The sequence below is a fragment of the Egretta garzetta genome, unplaced genomic scaffold (assembly GCF_000687185.1).
Source record: "Egretta garzetta isolate BGI_Z169 unplaced genomic scaffold, ASM68718v1 scaffold79, whole genome shotgun sequence".
In the NCBI taxonomy this organism is placed as follows: domain Eukaryota; kingdom Metazoa; phylum Chordata; class Aves; order Pelecaniformes; family Ardeidae; genus Egretta; species Egretta garzetta.
The window spans coordinates 7,917,300-7,930,922 of NW_009260791.1; the positions used below are offsets into that span (position 1 = coordinate 7,917,300).

Genomic DNA, 13,623 nt, shown 5'->3' on the forward strand with positions numbered 1-13,623 from the left:
TGATAAGCAATGAAACCTTTATCTGTCTTCAGGGAAGAAGAAATAAAGTATCATTGCACAAAAGAATTAAAACCAGTTTTTGAAAATCAAGGCTTCTTGTCTGTGTATTAAGCTTTATACTCCATCCCACTCTGGGACAAAAGAAATTATTATAGTAGAATAAATTGCAGAATACCTTGCATGCCAGAGAGGGAGTTATTGATGCATGTAGATAGATAAATAGAGAAATGCAAACTTAAGATTGAACGTGTATTTGCGGAATCAAAATAGCATGTTTTTCTAAAATACAGGGAGATATATTATGCATATTTTTAAACCCAAGATAAAATTACTCATTTCCTTTTCTTTTTTTTTCAGCTGCCAGCTAATAAAGATGCCTTCCGAAAGACATGGAACCCTAAGTATACGCTACGCAGTCATTTTGATGGAGTGCGGGCATTAGCTTTTCATCCTGTAGAGCCTGTGCTGGTTACAGCCTCTGAGGACCATACTCTAAAACTTTGGAATTTGCAGAAAACGGTTCCTGCCAAAAAGCAAGTATATGGGTTTTTATAAAACATCAAGTGTGTTTTAAATGCCTTTGATATTGATCAAACTCTTAAAATGTCTTCAGAGTTTTTAAGGAGGGGTTTCAGTAGTGTAATAACTCTTCCATTCTCTTTCAGGAGTGCCTCTTTAGATGTAGAACCCATCTACACATTTAGGGCCCACATGTAAGTGTTTGACATAAATTAATGCTTGATAAATGCACTGTCTTTATCTCATGGATTCATAAGACACTTCAGTTTAAAAACCACAAACGTATTCTATTTTTACATTGTATAGACAAGGTCTGTTATACTTTGTGAGAACAGGTAAATACTGAGTCCCTGTCATGAAATGCACAGTCCTTGATAAAACAAGAACAGCAGGAAGTGGCAAATGTGGTTAGTTGCAATGGAAGGGAGAGATTGTAGAAGACAACAATGAAATCACCTGAGTGATGCCCATGTCTTGGACTGTGGATTTTATATATAAATATGTGCAGAAGATAAATAAGATAGAATTTGTTAGCCTTATCTTCAGGTCTAAGAAATCAAAAGTACAGATGCAATCATAAAGATCAAAAAAAACCTCCATTGAATGCAGATTCAATGACTGAAAAAACAGGAGAAACCAGCAAGTTGACTAGGAGGGTTCTGAATATTGGTTTTTTTTTTAGCGTCTTGAACAAGAATAAGAGATAAAATTTTATTGCCAGGGTAGGCCAAAAGAGTAGGTAGGGCATGGGTATTAATTCATACATATGCCTCTCAGGTCTGGGGGAACTTGAAAATCAGTGAGATAATTGTTGTAATCAAAAAGTTGATTAATCACCTGTGTAAAGTTCTGATAGCTACAGTCAGTTCTCTTGCAATGTCAACCCAGGCTTCCTCCTTTCCCGTCTCAAGTCTGCCTGCTTCATGTGCAGATGGTGGTTCATTACACGCCATAACAAATATTCTCATTTCTGATTGCGATCCAGCCCCAAGATCTTGGGAAAGCAGATTGCACAAACTAGTCTGAAACAAAGAAAGATCTTTGTTGTGGCAGATGGTGACAGTGAGCTAACCTGAATTAAACAATGTTAGTAAAACTTGCAAGTTGAGCTGGGACTTGTAAAACTCTTAGTGATTTTTCAAGTCGCATTAACTGCTTTATTACTGCCTGAGTTTCAGTTGCTAATTTTGAATTCTGCTTCCTTCCAATAAGAAGGCAAGACAAAAATGCGCAGTCCGTAGCCAGTCACAGTAGTTTGAGTGTACTTTGCTTATATAACTAAAGATCCAGTCTCCAACCCAGTTAGCAGGTAAGCTTCACAAGAGCTCTTCAATCAGTGTGGAAGTGGATAACACTTCCTGTGCTGGCCTCAACCGAAAAAAAAAAAAAAAGAGTAGTTTGCATTGGGAAATCTACACATGCTACCATCACCCTCCTCCTTCCCTTAAGCCACTTACTTGATAGAATGTAATGTCTTACTTTGCACTTAGTAGCTCAAGTGTAAAATACCCTTCCGTAGGGCTGGGTCACTAATCTGTTCTCATGTTTAAATACAGTTGTTCTTTTGAGTGATTGAGGGTTGGTGACCAATTGTATTCCCTTCAAATTTCTTTCTCTGTCTAAATTTGGGCTATTTGGGATTTTGTTACTGAATACCAAAAGGTAAGGTTTGAGGAAGTTTTGATACAGAACTGATACCCACACTGTAACTTCCAATGGGACTGGTAACAAAGTAATTTTACTATTTTTCCCATCAGGCAAGCTTTGAGCAACATTCACTTTCAGCCCAGCTTTGATCTTTACTTTGCCAAATATGTAGGTGCATTCAACCAATAGTCTTCCTTTTCACCATCTTCAAATATGTAATTCTAGTTTGGTCATCTGCACTTAAACAACCAGTGACATCCTTATATCCTGAACATGGCCCATCAAGTGAGCCAGGCATCTAATTTGGGGGATATGGTTTTACAATACAGTTAAACCTGACCTGAGTAGTGTGTCCAAAGAAGTAGACCTGCTGCTTCCTTTGGGCTACAGCTTGTGCTTGTCTGATATCACAGCAAACGGGTTGAAGTTACACCAGTAAAAGGCTAACCTTGGCTAAAAAGTACTCTTTCTGGGATCATTTTTCTGAAGCAGTTTACTGGGGCATAGGTCAGTGTCAGTTCCTAAAATAGGATGAGCAAAAAAATTGGGGGTGGGGGGAGCAGGTGAGGCTACAACCACCTCTTTTAGCACTGCTATTAGAGCAGTGTATAGATGCACTGTAAGAACTCGCCATCTGTAGGTTTAGTTACTATTGCTTCTGAGAAATAAGATGATGTTCTTTGAATTGCTTGAATCTGGATAGTTTTAGTTAATTTGTTATTAACATTTTAATACGAGTTGGTATCACTTGTTAAGACTTAAAAAAGGTTTTAACCAAATTGTTTCTTTGGAGTGTAAATTCTTTATAAACTACTTGATCCAATCCAATTTTTTTTTTGAAGTAGATAGCTAATTTTCACTTCTATCCTGTAAGTATCAATAAACTTCTTTTTTTCTGTCTCCCAATAGTGGACCTGTATTGTCACTGGCAATTAGTTCCAACGGAGAACAGTGTTTCAGTGGTGGTATTGATGCAACCATCCAGTGGTGGAACATGCCTAGCCCTAACGTGGATCCATATGATACCTATGGTAAGTACCTTAAAAGGTAAACATCTCATGACCATTGTCTTCAACATTAATTTTCTGCTTGATGCTAATCTGTTTTCTAGAGCTTTTGTGAAATGTAACTGTCATTTATCAATTTAATTGTGTGTTTTCCACTTTTTGATGTGATAGACATTACTTATTTATTCCCACTTGCCTTGGGGGCATATGTTGTATAGAACTGTAATAGGAAGACTGGCAATTTCTGAGTTTTAAATGGTAAAGAAAAATTTAATCATAACTTACTTTTTAAGAAGCATGCTTACTACTTTGAAACAAAATTCCAAATTTTTGAATGATTATTTATTTCTTCTGATAGGAATTTCTCAGAAAACTAAGATAAGTGTACTCAAATTCTGTCTCATGTTTCTGATTTGCATCTCAATTCCCATAACCAATGTCTCTAAAATTAAAGAGCTGATAACTGCTTGGAAAACTGTGCATCACTCTCCTGCCATTGATGCCGATCAGCATTTTGTGTTTAGTGTAATTCTAAGGGTGTGGTTCCATGGTTGACTGAAGTTTGAATGGGACAGGGTCAAGATTTCTTCCTCTCTCCCTTGTGTCAATGTACCAAGTGAGCTAATACAAAGCTTAGGCTGCATAATCTGTTGCAGTGAGATGGGGAGAGATGGGAAGCAGTGCTGTCTCGCACTGATTTAGAAAGACTCACTACACCATGTCCCTTAAAACCGATATGTAGCTCAAATTATGCCTTTCTGCTAAAAATTCATTCAGTATAGTCTAATCACTAAAAATGGTCTGATTTATTCATGCAGGTAGGATTGTTGTTATCATTTTCATGGACCTCAGACAGAACTGTCTCAACTGACAAAGTTATTTTTAGAAGAGAGAGCTCTAATAGGATGTTTTTCCTCCCTAAAGCTTGTTAGCAGGGTTTTCGCTTGCCAGACCAACTTGTTTTTAATTTCCTGGAAAACTGAATTTTAGTGATTTATCTGGCTTTATTTCTTTCCATTTATCTTTTTCTCTCACTTCTCTACTCAAAGCCTTATAGAGAATAGATTAAAAACCCCTCTATAAAAGACAACTATAAAGTATGTGGGAGATTGACAACAGAAATAAGTATGCGGGAGTTCCACAACAGAAATAATCTTGTTTTAATTATTAAGGTGCTTGAGAGTTTCAGAGCATGCCCCTGTGTGAGCAGAGTATACTGAGTAAAAACAGCATTAGGCATCAGTGATTAGGCGTCACTTAAATGTGAAAGCTGATTTTGTTAGGTGGTTTTGCACCTTGTACAGAGGAAGGGCTGTGACAAAGCATCTTTAAGATAGTGAATTTGGAGGGAAGATGCAAATGCCTCAGAAGTGGTAACAAGTGTGTATTGGTTTGCGGGGCGGGGGACAGTTGAGAAAGCTGGCAGTAGTTGTTCTAAATGACCTCCTGTGTAATATTCTAGCTATTGCTTAAGCAGGAAGGGCTGGGGGGATGTATGACAGTTTTCTGTGGAACTTAATTCATATTGAGGTACAAGAAATACTTACTTGCTGTTTCTTCACTGAAAAGGTTTCATTTCTGAACTTTTGTTTTTTCCAGAGCCAAACGTTCTAGCTGGCACATTAATTGCTCACACAGATGCGGTCTGGGGTCTTGCTTACAGCGGTGTAAAGAATCACTTACTATCTTGTTCAGCAGATGGCACTATTAGACTATGGAACCCACCAGAAAAAATGCCCTGTATTTGCACTTACAATGGAGAGAAAGGTAAGCTTTTTCAGTGGTTTTAAAAATCTGTTATGAGGCAGCTGATGAGGCATTCAGGCTCATTATCTCCATTTATCAAAACTAGGTAACAGGGCTAAAGAGAAAATATCTTTTAATAAAGTAATGCTGATGTTCTTGCATTACTCTAAAGTAGGGAATGAATTTCTTTAAAGTATGAGTGTAAAACAAACTAAACGTTTAAACTGTCAAGAATTTTAAAAGTGTTTAATTCTTTCTAAAGACTGTTTTTTCCTCTTTCTAGAGCATGGAATACCTACATCAGTTGACTTTATAGGTTGTGACCCTGCCCATATGGTGGCATCTTTTAACACCGGCAGCACAGTCATCTATGATTTAGAAACATCCCAGTCAGTGGTAATGCTTTCATCACAAATAGAATCTGGTAAGTAAAGCCTCTTCTGTATTAAATATCCATCTTGGATGAGGTACATTTATCCAAGTTTTATTATATGCTGAATTAAATGAGAAAGTTTTGCTTCTCTCCTGCAGCATGCAATTTGAAAATTGGTTAGATGCTTAAAGATCCTTGGAACAGACGTGATGGAAAAGATTGTGGATTAGCGGGATTTGAAAGTGGTTAAAGATAGTGAAAGCAACAGGTTTTGTTCTCTAAGCTAAGGTTTCTCAAGATGCAGTTGTCTGAATTGCATATTAAAACACAGTTTTCATTATATAGCCTTGACATGGACGATATTGAGATAAGTAAACAAGAGAATTAAGCAGAATAATAGTTGGTTTAAAATTCTGCACAGGTTGTGATTAAACATTCTCTCCTGTGGAACTTTTATTACTAGAAATTCTGTTGCTACAAATCAGGTGCTACAAAGATGTAGCTCTTTTAAGAATTTTATGTGTCTAATGAAATTCTAGATAGAGGAGCCTTCTTTTCTTGAACCTATGAAAGTGTTCCATAAGGAAAACCTCTCTGGTCATTCCTTTCTGTGGAATGAGATCTAAAAGAATAGTACAAGGGAAGAATTTGCTTCTCCCCTCCAAGTAGTCCAGTTTACTCAGTGATTATACTTAAAGTACTAAGTAGGTTATATAAAGACTTCAACACAGGTTACAAAACTGTGTAAAAGCTATATTCTAAGTAGCTTGTGCAACAGCTGTCATTGACAGTGAGAAAGAACATCACAAAGTGGAGTGAAACCTTTCCTCGTTTGAAGAGAGAATCTTAAATGGAATCAACAAAAATTAAGCACAGAAATGAAGGCAACAGGCATTAAAACACTGGTATATCAAGATAATAAAATATTTTTTAGAGAGTATTCTAAAAACTTCTGAAGAGATTCTGAACTATTCACTGTTTCTTTAAGTTAAAATAAGACATAAATATATCCGACAATCTAATAGGTTAGGTTGACTTCAGTTATTTGGATTCTGGTTGGTTTTTTTTTTTTTTTTTTTTCCCAGGCTAAGTCTTTTTTTGATGTGGAGGTGTAAGAGGTGTGTGCTAAACATATTCTAGATGCCATGGTTTGTTTCTAGTTGGCTAGTGCTGCCTTGCAGTACTTGCTTGGTCTGTTTGCTAGCACTCTCAAGAATCTTTCATGTGTATAAACCACTTCAACTTTACAGTGTATTGGCTAGAGTATACCTGGCTTAGCCCCATCCTGTAAAGCGAGAAGCTATTATTCATTTCTTAGGAGATTCATTGATGCTCTACCTAAAATGTTATTTCTATAATATTAATCAATATAGTAAGCTGAAGTGTAATGCTAAAACATTCTCATTTTAACTTTAATCCTTTCTTTAAGGCAGGTGAATTTTTTTTAATTTTGTTTTCAGGTGTACAATCAAATAATCATATTAACAAGGTAGTAAGTCATCCCACACTTCCTGTAACTATTACAGCACATGAAGATAGACACATCAAATTTTTTGACAACAAAACGGGTAAGGATAAAGAGAACCTAACTTATATGTATGAATATATTTAAAGTAAGTCTGGATGGATATAGGGAGAATCCATTTGTAGAAAACTTACTAGTGATGCAGTTTTACACAAGGGAACTTTTGGTATTTGTAAGAAAGATTAAACCTCTTTAGTACCTTTTCTATGAAATAGTGATATCTGTTGCAATTGTCACTTCAGCAGTCAGAAAATACTCTCTCAAAACAGGGAGAGATAGTTGTGAGGGACAAGAAGGTCCTCTTAAGTTAGTGCTTTGCTAATTTATAGAATATATCTGCCATTTTCTTCCTATCTTCATCACTTCTATGCTTTTAATTCTAAGCATATATCAGTTACACTTTTCAACTCTCAGTAGCAAAGAGCATTGCTCAGTACCTATTAGGGCAAGAAATAACACTAAAGTCATTGTAGTAGTGTAATACTTAAGTTGTTAAGTTATAAAACAGAAAAGTATCTGGAAAAAAAGAGGGGCAAAAATGTTGGAATAATTGTAAGAACAAACATAAATTTCCCATTCATCAAATTATCAGTCACTTCTTGCATGTTATCCTACCAAGAAGAAAAAAAAAAAGTCGGCATAAGGTGACTTTAAGTAAGCACATGTGCAAAACCCCTGTTGTAAGTGTGTTAGGTTTGCGCAGGGTGGGGGATGGTGTTCCTGGGTTTTTTGTTTTAAAAAGCTAAGGCATTTTCTTTTCCCCTTCTCATCTGCCATGAAGTCTGTGCTTGAGTTGTGGTCATTAAATGTGTTGAAATGATTGTGCTGAAATTAAAATTCATTACTTTAAAGAAACAAAGATGTAGAATAAGGAGAAAAATGTTGCATGAACAAATAATCAGGTCAAAGACAGGAAACAGAATGTAGAAGTAAACAGTCACTTTGTCAAATAAAAAATTACCAAGTCCTGGAGGGATCAGCATTAGTTCAACATAATGGGAATTGTCTGGACAGGGGATGGTATGTTGACAGTTGACTGACATTCATTAATTCAGGTTATTAAAGATGAAGGCTGACGAGGAAGACCTGAAGATCTTAATAGACTTAAGAGCAGGCAAATTAAATTCCGTGTGGATAAATGTGAAAAAATGCATGTAAGAGAAAACAAACTTTATATTATAAAAATAATTATCTCTGGACTGACTGTTCTTACTCAAGGTAAAACCTCAGAGTTATAAGAAGAGGTTGGATGAAAATGTCAGTTTGGCACTTAGCAGTCAGAACAGCAAATTTAATGTTAGGAGGAAGGAAAGGAATAAACAAGCAAAAGAATCATTGTCAGTACCTTTCTATGAATTCTTGGTGTATCCACATGTGTACTTTGTGTTACCCCAGTCTCTCTTATCTCAGAAGGGATATAGCCAAATTAAAACGTTTCAGAGAATGATTAAAAAGATGATCAGAAACATCCAGTAGCTTTTAGCTTCTTCAGGAAGAATCTTAGAAATGAAATAGGCTGAGATTCTTCAGGGAGGCAGACCACTGGGGAAAGTTGTTAAACTTTCTTCATATTAGTCGTGGCCTTAAAGGAATTTATTTGCTCTCTTTTCTAGTACTTGAACTAAGGTTCAGTTGATAACCCCCAACAAGTGACAAGTTCAAAACAGAAAGAGGTGGTGGTTGTTATAATGTGCAGTTAAACATTTTGCAACTCCTTCCAAAAAAGCATCATGAGATGCTAAAGATGTTACTAAGAGTCCAGGAATGGAGGCCACTGAAAAGAAATGCATTGAGATTAGTTGAATGCAGAGATAACACCTCTGGTTTGTGACATAACTGAACAGTTAATTATTAGAAGCAGTTAATTATTAGAGTATTCTGGGCAAGAATCACTTAGGGTTGCCTTGTTTTTATTTTCTTCCCTGGTTTACCACCAATATTCTCTCCTAGCAATGACATAGTTAGATGGACCTTTGGTATGACTCAGTAAGTCTCTTTTTACAAAGCTTCATCAACGCTTTGTCCTATTGGGGCAGGTATTAGGACATTTAAGGGACTAAAAATTGAGGTTCTTGCCCAGTCATTTTAGGATTCATTGGTGGTCTTTGTCATTGCTACCAGTAAAGATGACAGATGGATAAAAAGAGTGCTTATAATGGGATGCCTTTTTGAGAGTTGTGTGTCATTTACCCATATGCTTATACAAGACTCTGCAGTTGAAAGTTAGTAACTTCTAATACATTCATATAATTCAGATATTATTGCAATTAAAAAAGCATGTTATTCTGCATGGCATTTAATGGGAACGTTATTTTTAAAAGAAACACTACTTCACAGGAAATTCACTGTTTATTTTGCTTTTAGGTAAAATGATCCATTCTATGGTTGCTCACTTGGATGCCGTCACAAGTCTAGCTGTAGATCCTAATGGAATCTATTTAATGTCTGGAAGTAAGGGTTTTTTCATATTCTATATGCTCTCTAATAATTTTGCATTTGTGATGCACTTCAAGTGTCTGAAAAATCTAACTTTGTCTTTTGTCTGTCTTTTTTTTTTTTTTTTTCTTTTTTTCCTAAACAGGCCATGATTGTTCCATTAGGTTATGGAATTTGGACAGCAAAACGTGTGTGCAAGAAATAACAGCTCATAGGAAAAAGCTGGATGAATCAATTTATGATGTAGCATTTCATCCGTCAAAAGCATATATTGCCAGTGCAGGAGCTGATGCCCTTGCCAAAGTATTTGTGTGACATAGCAGAACAAACCTGCGTCATAACAGCAGGTCTGTTTGGACAAAAAAGAGGGAATGCGTCACTGCCATCAATGATAAGGTTACCAATAAGACACTACATCTGATCTGCCTGGGTGAAGGTTCTTATGTGGGGCAGGTGTAAGTTGGTGAAAAGTCACCACATCTTGAACAATGTCAGGCTCATTCATTTAACTGTAATTACTGTATTTGGGGGGGTGGGGAGAAATACAAAAAAGAAAACCAGTATTTGTAGCCTTGACTGGATATGAACTGAGCGTATGTCTGTTCTTTAGGTGTCTTTAAGCAAACGTGGAGTCTGATCTTACAAAAGACTTTTATTTTGGACTCTGTGTGCTGCCTTAGGGTTAGGAATGTGGTGCTCTTGTGGGGGGAAGTGAGCTCCAAGAGTAGCTTTCTTTTCATCTCTTAGTAATCTTCTGTTTATCAGTTGAATGCCACAGATTCCCCTTTTAAACTTTTATTTTGCTTTAAAGAAAAGGAAATTTAACTTAAAATATTTTAGCATTAGTTGCACAAAATGTTTGGATAAAATTCTAGTTTTTATAAGTCTTTTTATATATTTAGCCTGTCACAACAGTGCTCAAGATTGTATTGATAATGTTTTTCTGCATTATAGAACCCTAAAACACAGAGATCTCACTGACCCGCTGCCGTGTAACCACACTCTTCCCTTCTTTTGCCTAATACAGCTCAGCTAAGTCCTTGCATAAGGATGCTAATTCATCATCATCGCATAACTGTCTTCATAAATAAAGGACTGTAAAATGTGTTCAAATGAAACACAGAGGGGTTAACACCCCCGAATGAACTCTTTAAAAAAAAAAAAAAAAAATTTAATCTTGGCATCCTATCACTATGTGATATTTTGTACATCTTACTGTATTTACGAGTTTATTTATCAAGGATTACCCATCTTGCTAATGGCCTATTGTTATTTATTTCACTTTTTGTTGGTCTTTATATCCTTTTATGTAGTGTGTTAAAGGGCCCTGTGTATCTATTATGGCACTCTTTGAACAGTCTAAAATAGATGAGAAAATGGGAAATTTGATAATTCTAAAGTTGCAAACCAATAATTTCTTTTTCCTCTGATTAAGTACCTGGAGTGGAGTTTATTCCAAAAAACAATCTTGTTTCAGAACTTTTGGAGTGAAAAATATTTTTATTTGCGTTTCAAATAGAATACAAAAGTAGTTGATTCAAGATTCATAAATCTGCTGTGTTTTGACTAGTTATTCCCTGCTTTTATTTTATTTTCAGATGTGCTTCAGTTTATGGTGTAACTAAAGATTTTGTTTGTGTAATGCATGATTAATACAATAAAGTATTTTTTCTAGTCTTCCACAAAACTTTTCTGATCAGTTTGCGAGTTTTGATGAGTTTTGTAAGGTTTCTGTTTTACAAACTATGAATCAGCAAATTTTTAAGATTGTACCACATAGCAAAAGTACAGCTGTTGAAAAATAATGTATATAAAATGCATATAATAAATATTAAATGGTGTACCTGTATGTTACTGTTGGCTACATTATTTTGTGTTGCACAGTTTGAAAGTGTCATTCTACAAATTACGAAAGTCTAAATTTTAGCAAAATGACCATTTGTTTATTATACTTATAAGCTGCCTTGCTTTTGGAAAATTGTAATAGTTGTCTGGATGTCAACCAGCTGTTCAGTTCAAGCAGCAGTATACCCACATATAAGAACATGTTTCCACAATATTTTTCAAGATTTTTACAAGAACAAATGTAAAATTGCTGGTGTATTCTCAGAGCCTTTATAAGATGATAATCGCGCTGTTTTTCACTATGTCTCTGTATGAAGTGATTCTCAAATGATCTAGGAGCCAGAAAGATACTCTGTTGGTATTTCAAACTGCCACTGAAGCACTGTGCTGAATTAAAAAACAAAAAACAAAACAAACAATTTGAATGCTTAAAATTTACCCATGTGTCAAATGTTCTCTGTTAACCTTTGTCCATTTCTTTACAAGTCCTCCAGTAAAGATGACGTGCAAAAGGGCAATCTTTTTGCAAAAGGCTAAGCTGCAGGTCAACGTTTAGCTACTCTGTGATGAGTCACTTTGCTGAAAGTGTGTCAGCAGAAGCAGAATACCACAATATGAGTCTTAGATTTTCATGTAAAACCAGTATGTGATATAAATTACCCTAAGCTGGAACATGTTCCTATAAGTGGTTGTAACTGTATTGTTCCATGTAAGTTTCCAGTTTTGCAGTGAGAGTGTATCTCATGCCATCTCATGTCAAATAAATTAGGTTTAAAAAAAAAGAAAGGAAAAAAAGGTGCTCATGGTAGGCAGAATACTGCAGTTATATTCTGAAAGTAATTTTGGCTTAGTAATAATGTTACATTGTTTGAAATGTTACAGTAAATTTTAATTGTATAGAAATTGGAGAGTTATGTCCTTTATCATGAAGATTGAGGTGAGGCCTTTCAGTAACTGCTTGTAGGACACTAAGACTTTACTTTTGAAAGTAACATTCAGCTGATTTGCACTTTTCGTTCCTTCCAGTCTAAAGCATTCAACTAATCAACAGACAAGAGAGTATTTGAATTTTATTGGAAGTAATTTCATAATCGCCTTTTCTGAAGCCAAACATTGTTTCTGGCAGTTTTTCCAGACTGCTGCATTTTAATGCTTAAATGAAATGTGATTGTTTAATAAACATTGCCATGCATAACATTTAACCTTTTTTTTGAATTGTATTAAAATTGAAATGGTAAAACCAAAAATATTTGCTTATTTTCCTTAATTGAAATCTTAACTGTCATCTTAAGTTCGCTAATGCATAGAGGATCAAATGCTGTAGTGAGGCTTCATTTACTGAATATTGCCAATAGTCTCTACTATGCATCTTTATTTATTGTGGGTATAACATCCTAAAACCTTTACTTGGTTTTTGGTTTTTTAGAACAGAAGAGCTGTAGTACTGATGATGGGGAAAAAAGATAGTGCTGAAATAAATGTTTTCATTTAGTAAAAACACCTCAACTTATGGAAGAACTGTTTTACTTCTCTTTTGCAAGAAAGACACAAAGGACTTGCATTTAGAACCTGAATGGAAAGATGTCTAAATGTGTTTAATGATGCAATTAGGGTAAGATTGATCTAACAGACTTACTCCCCATCTTGCTTTTTATTGTAGGAATTATTTTAAGCCAATGAGTGGTGACTGTAGTCCAGCATCTTGTCTACTTGAATATTAAATACATCTGAAAAAGGGTCTAGCAAGGCCTGGTCAAGAACCTTTCCTAATTTGGAAATTCTAAGGAAGAATTTATTTGCCAGAAGATAATTGGTAGATTTTTCCTAGTGGAAAAACTGTGTAGGCTTGAGGATATGTTATCAGAGGCTGTCCATTTCTCCTATGTTAATTGATCTATTTAAAACGGATAGCACTCTCTGTATTGGTATACTACTATTATTATTATGTGCTTCTCTAGCACTTCCCATCTCAAATCAGTGGAAAGCTGCTTGCTCATACAGTACTGACTATTCTTCCTTCTAGCTACCATTTCACATAAAAGGCATCTCAAACAAATGCATCCCAGTTGAGCAACTGATATTATTGCAGGGAGGCTAAACACAGATAAAGTGGTCTACAGAAATCCTGCTGGAAAAATGAGTAACTCTTTTTTTCCTCCCAGAAAAAGCATGACTGACTTTACCTTTTAGTTGTATTTACACTGTGTGTGTGTGTATATTTACGTTCTTTTTTTGAGAACTTTTTTAAAAGAAAAAAAAAATTAACAAAACCAGAAGGCTCTGGAATTGTTTTTAAATGCTACATCTGAGGTAAGCATGAATGAAGGTTTAAATGCCATATTTAATGCTTGCTGTGTTGATCCTTGAGGCCTATGCAAACTAAATGGCTTATATTAATAGATAATTTAAAATTAATAGTTCAAGCTACAAAGCATTATAAATGTCAAAAATACATTACTTTGTTTCCAATGTTAGCACAGAACCAACTTTTGACTGCCTTGATAATGGGAAACAACAGGCTTTCT

The 13,623-nt window shown here is 35.3% G+C and overlaps 1 protein-coding gene across 2 annotated transcripts in view; it reads left to right on the forward strand.

Moving 5' to 3' along the window:
• The window catches only part of STRN3 (striatin 3), a 44,676-nt gene extending 32,376 nt beyond the window's left edge, over positions 1 to 12,300 (forward strand). Inside the window, exons 10-17 of one of the 2 annotated variants that reach the window (XM_009646705.2) lie at positions 358 to 533; positions 666 to 713; positions 3,076 to 3,197; positions 4,773 to 4,940; positions 5,203 to 5,343; positions 6,753 to 6,860; positions 9,182 to 9,268; positions 9,399 to 12,300. In XM_009646705.2, coding sequence (XP_009645000.1) covers positions 358 to 533; positions 666 to 713; positions 3,076 to 3,197; positions 4,773 to 4,940; positions 5,203 to 5,343; positions 6,753 to 6,860; positions 9,182 to 9,268; positions 9,399 to 9,568 — 1,020 coding nt within the window. In that variant the 3' untranslated portion in view covers positions 9,569 to 12,300. The remainder of the gene's footprint in view (positions 1 to 357; positions 534 to 665; positions 714 to 3,075; positions 3,198 to 4,772; positions 4,941 to 5,202; positions 5,344 to 6,752; positions 6,861 to 9,181; positions 9,269 to 9,398) is intronic. The other variant, XM_035901946.1, reaches the window with a different exon arrangement.
• Positions 12,301 to 13,623: the final 1,323 nt, after the last annotated feature.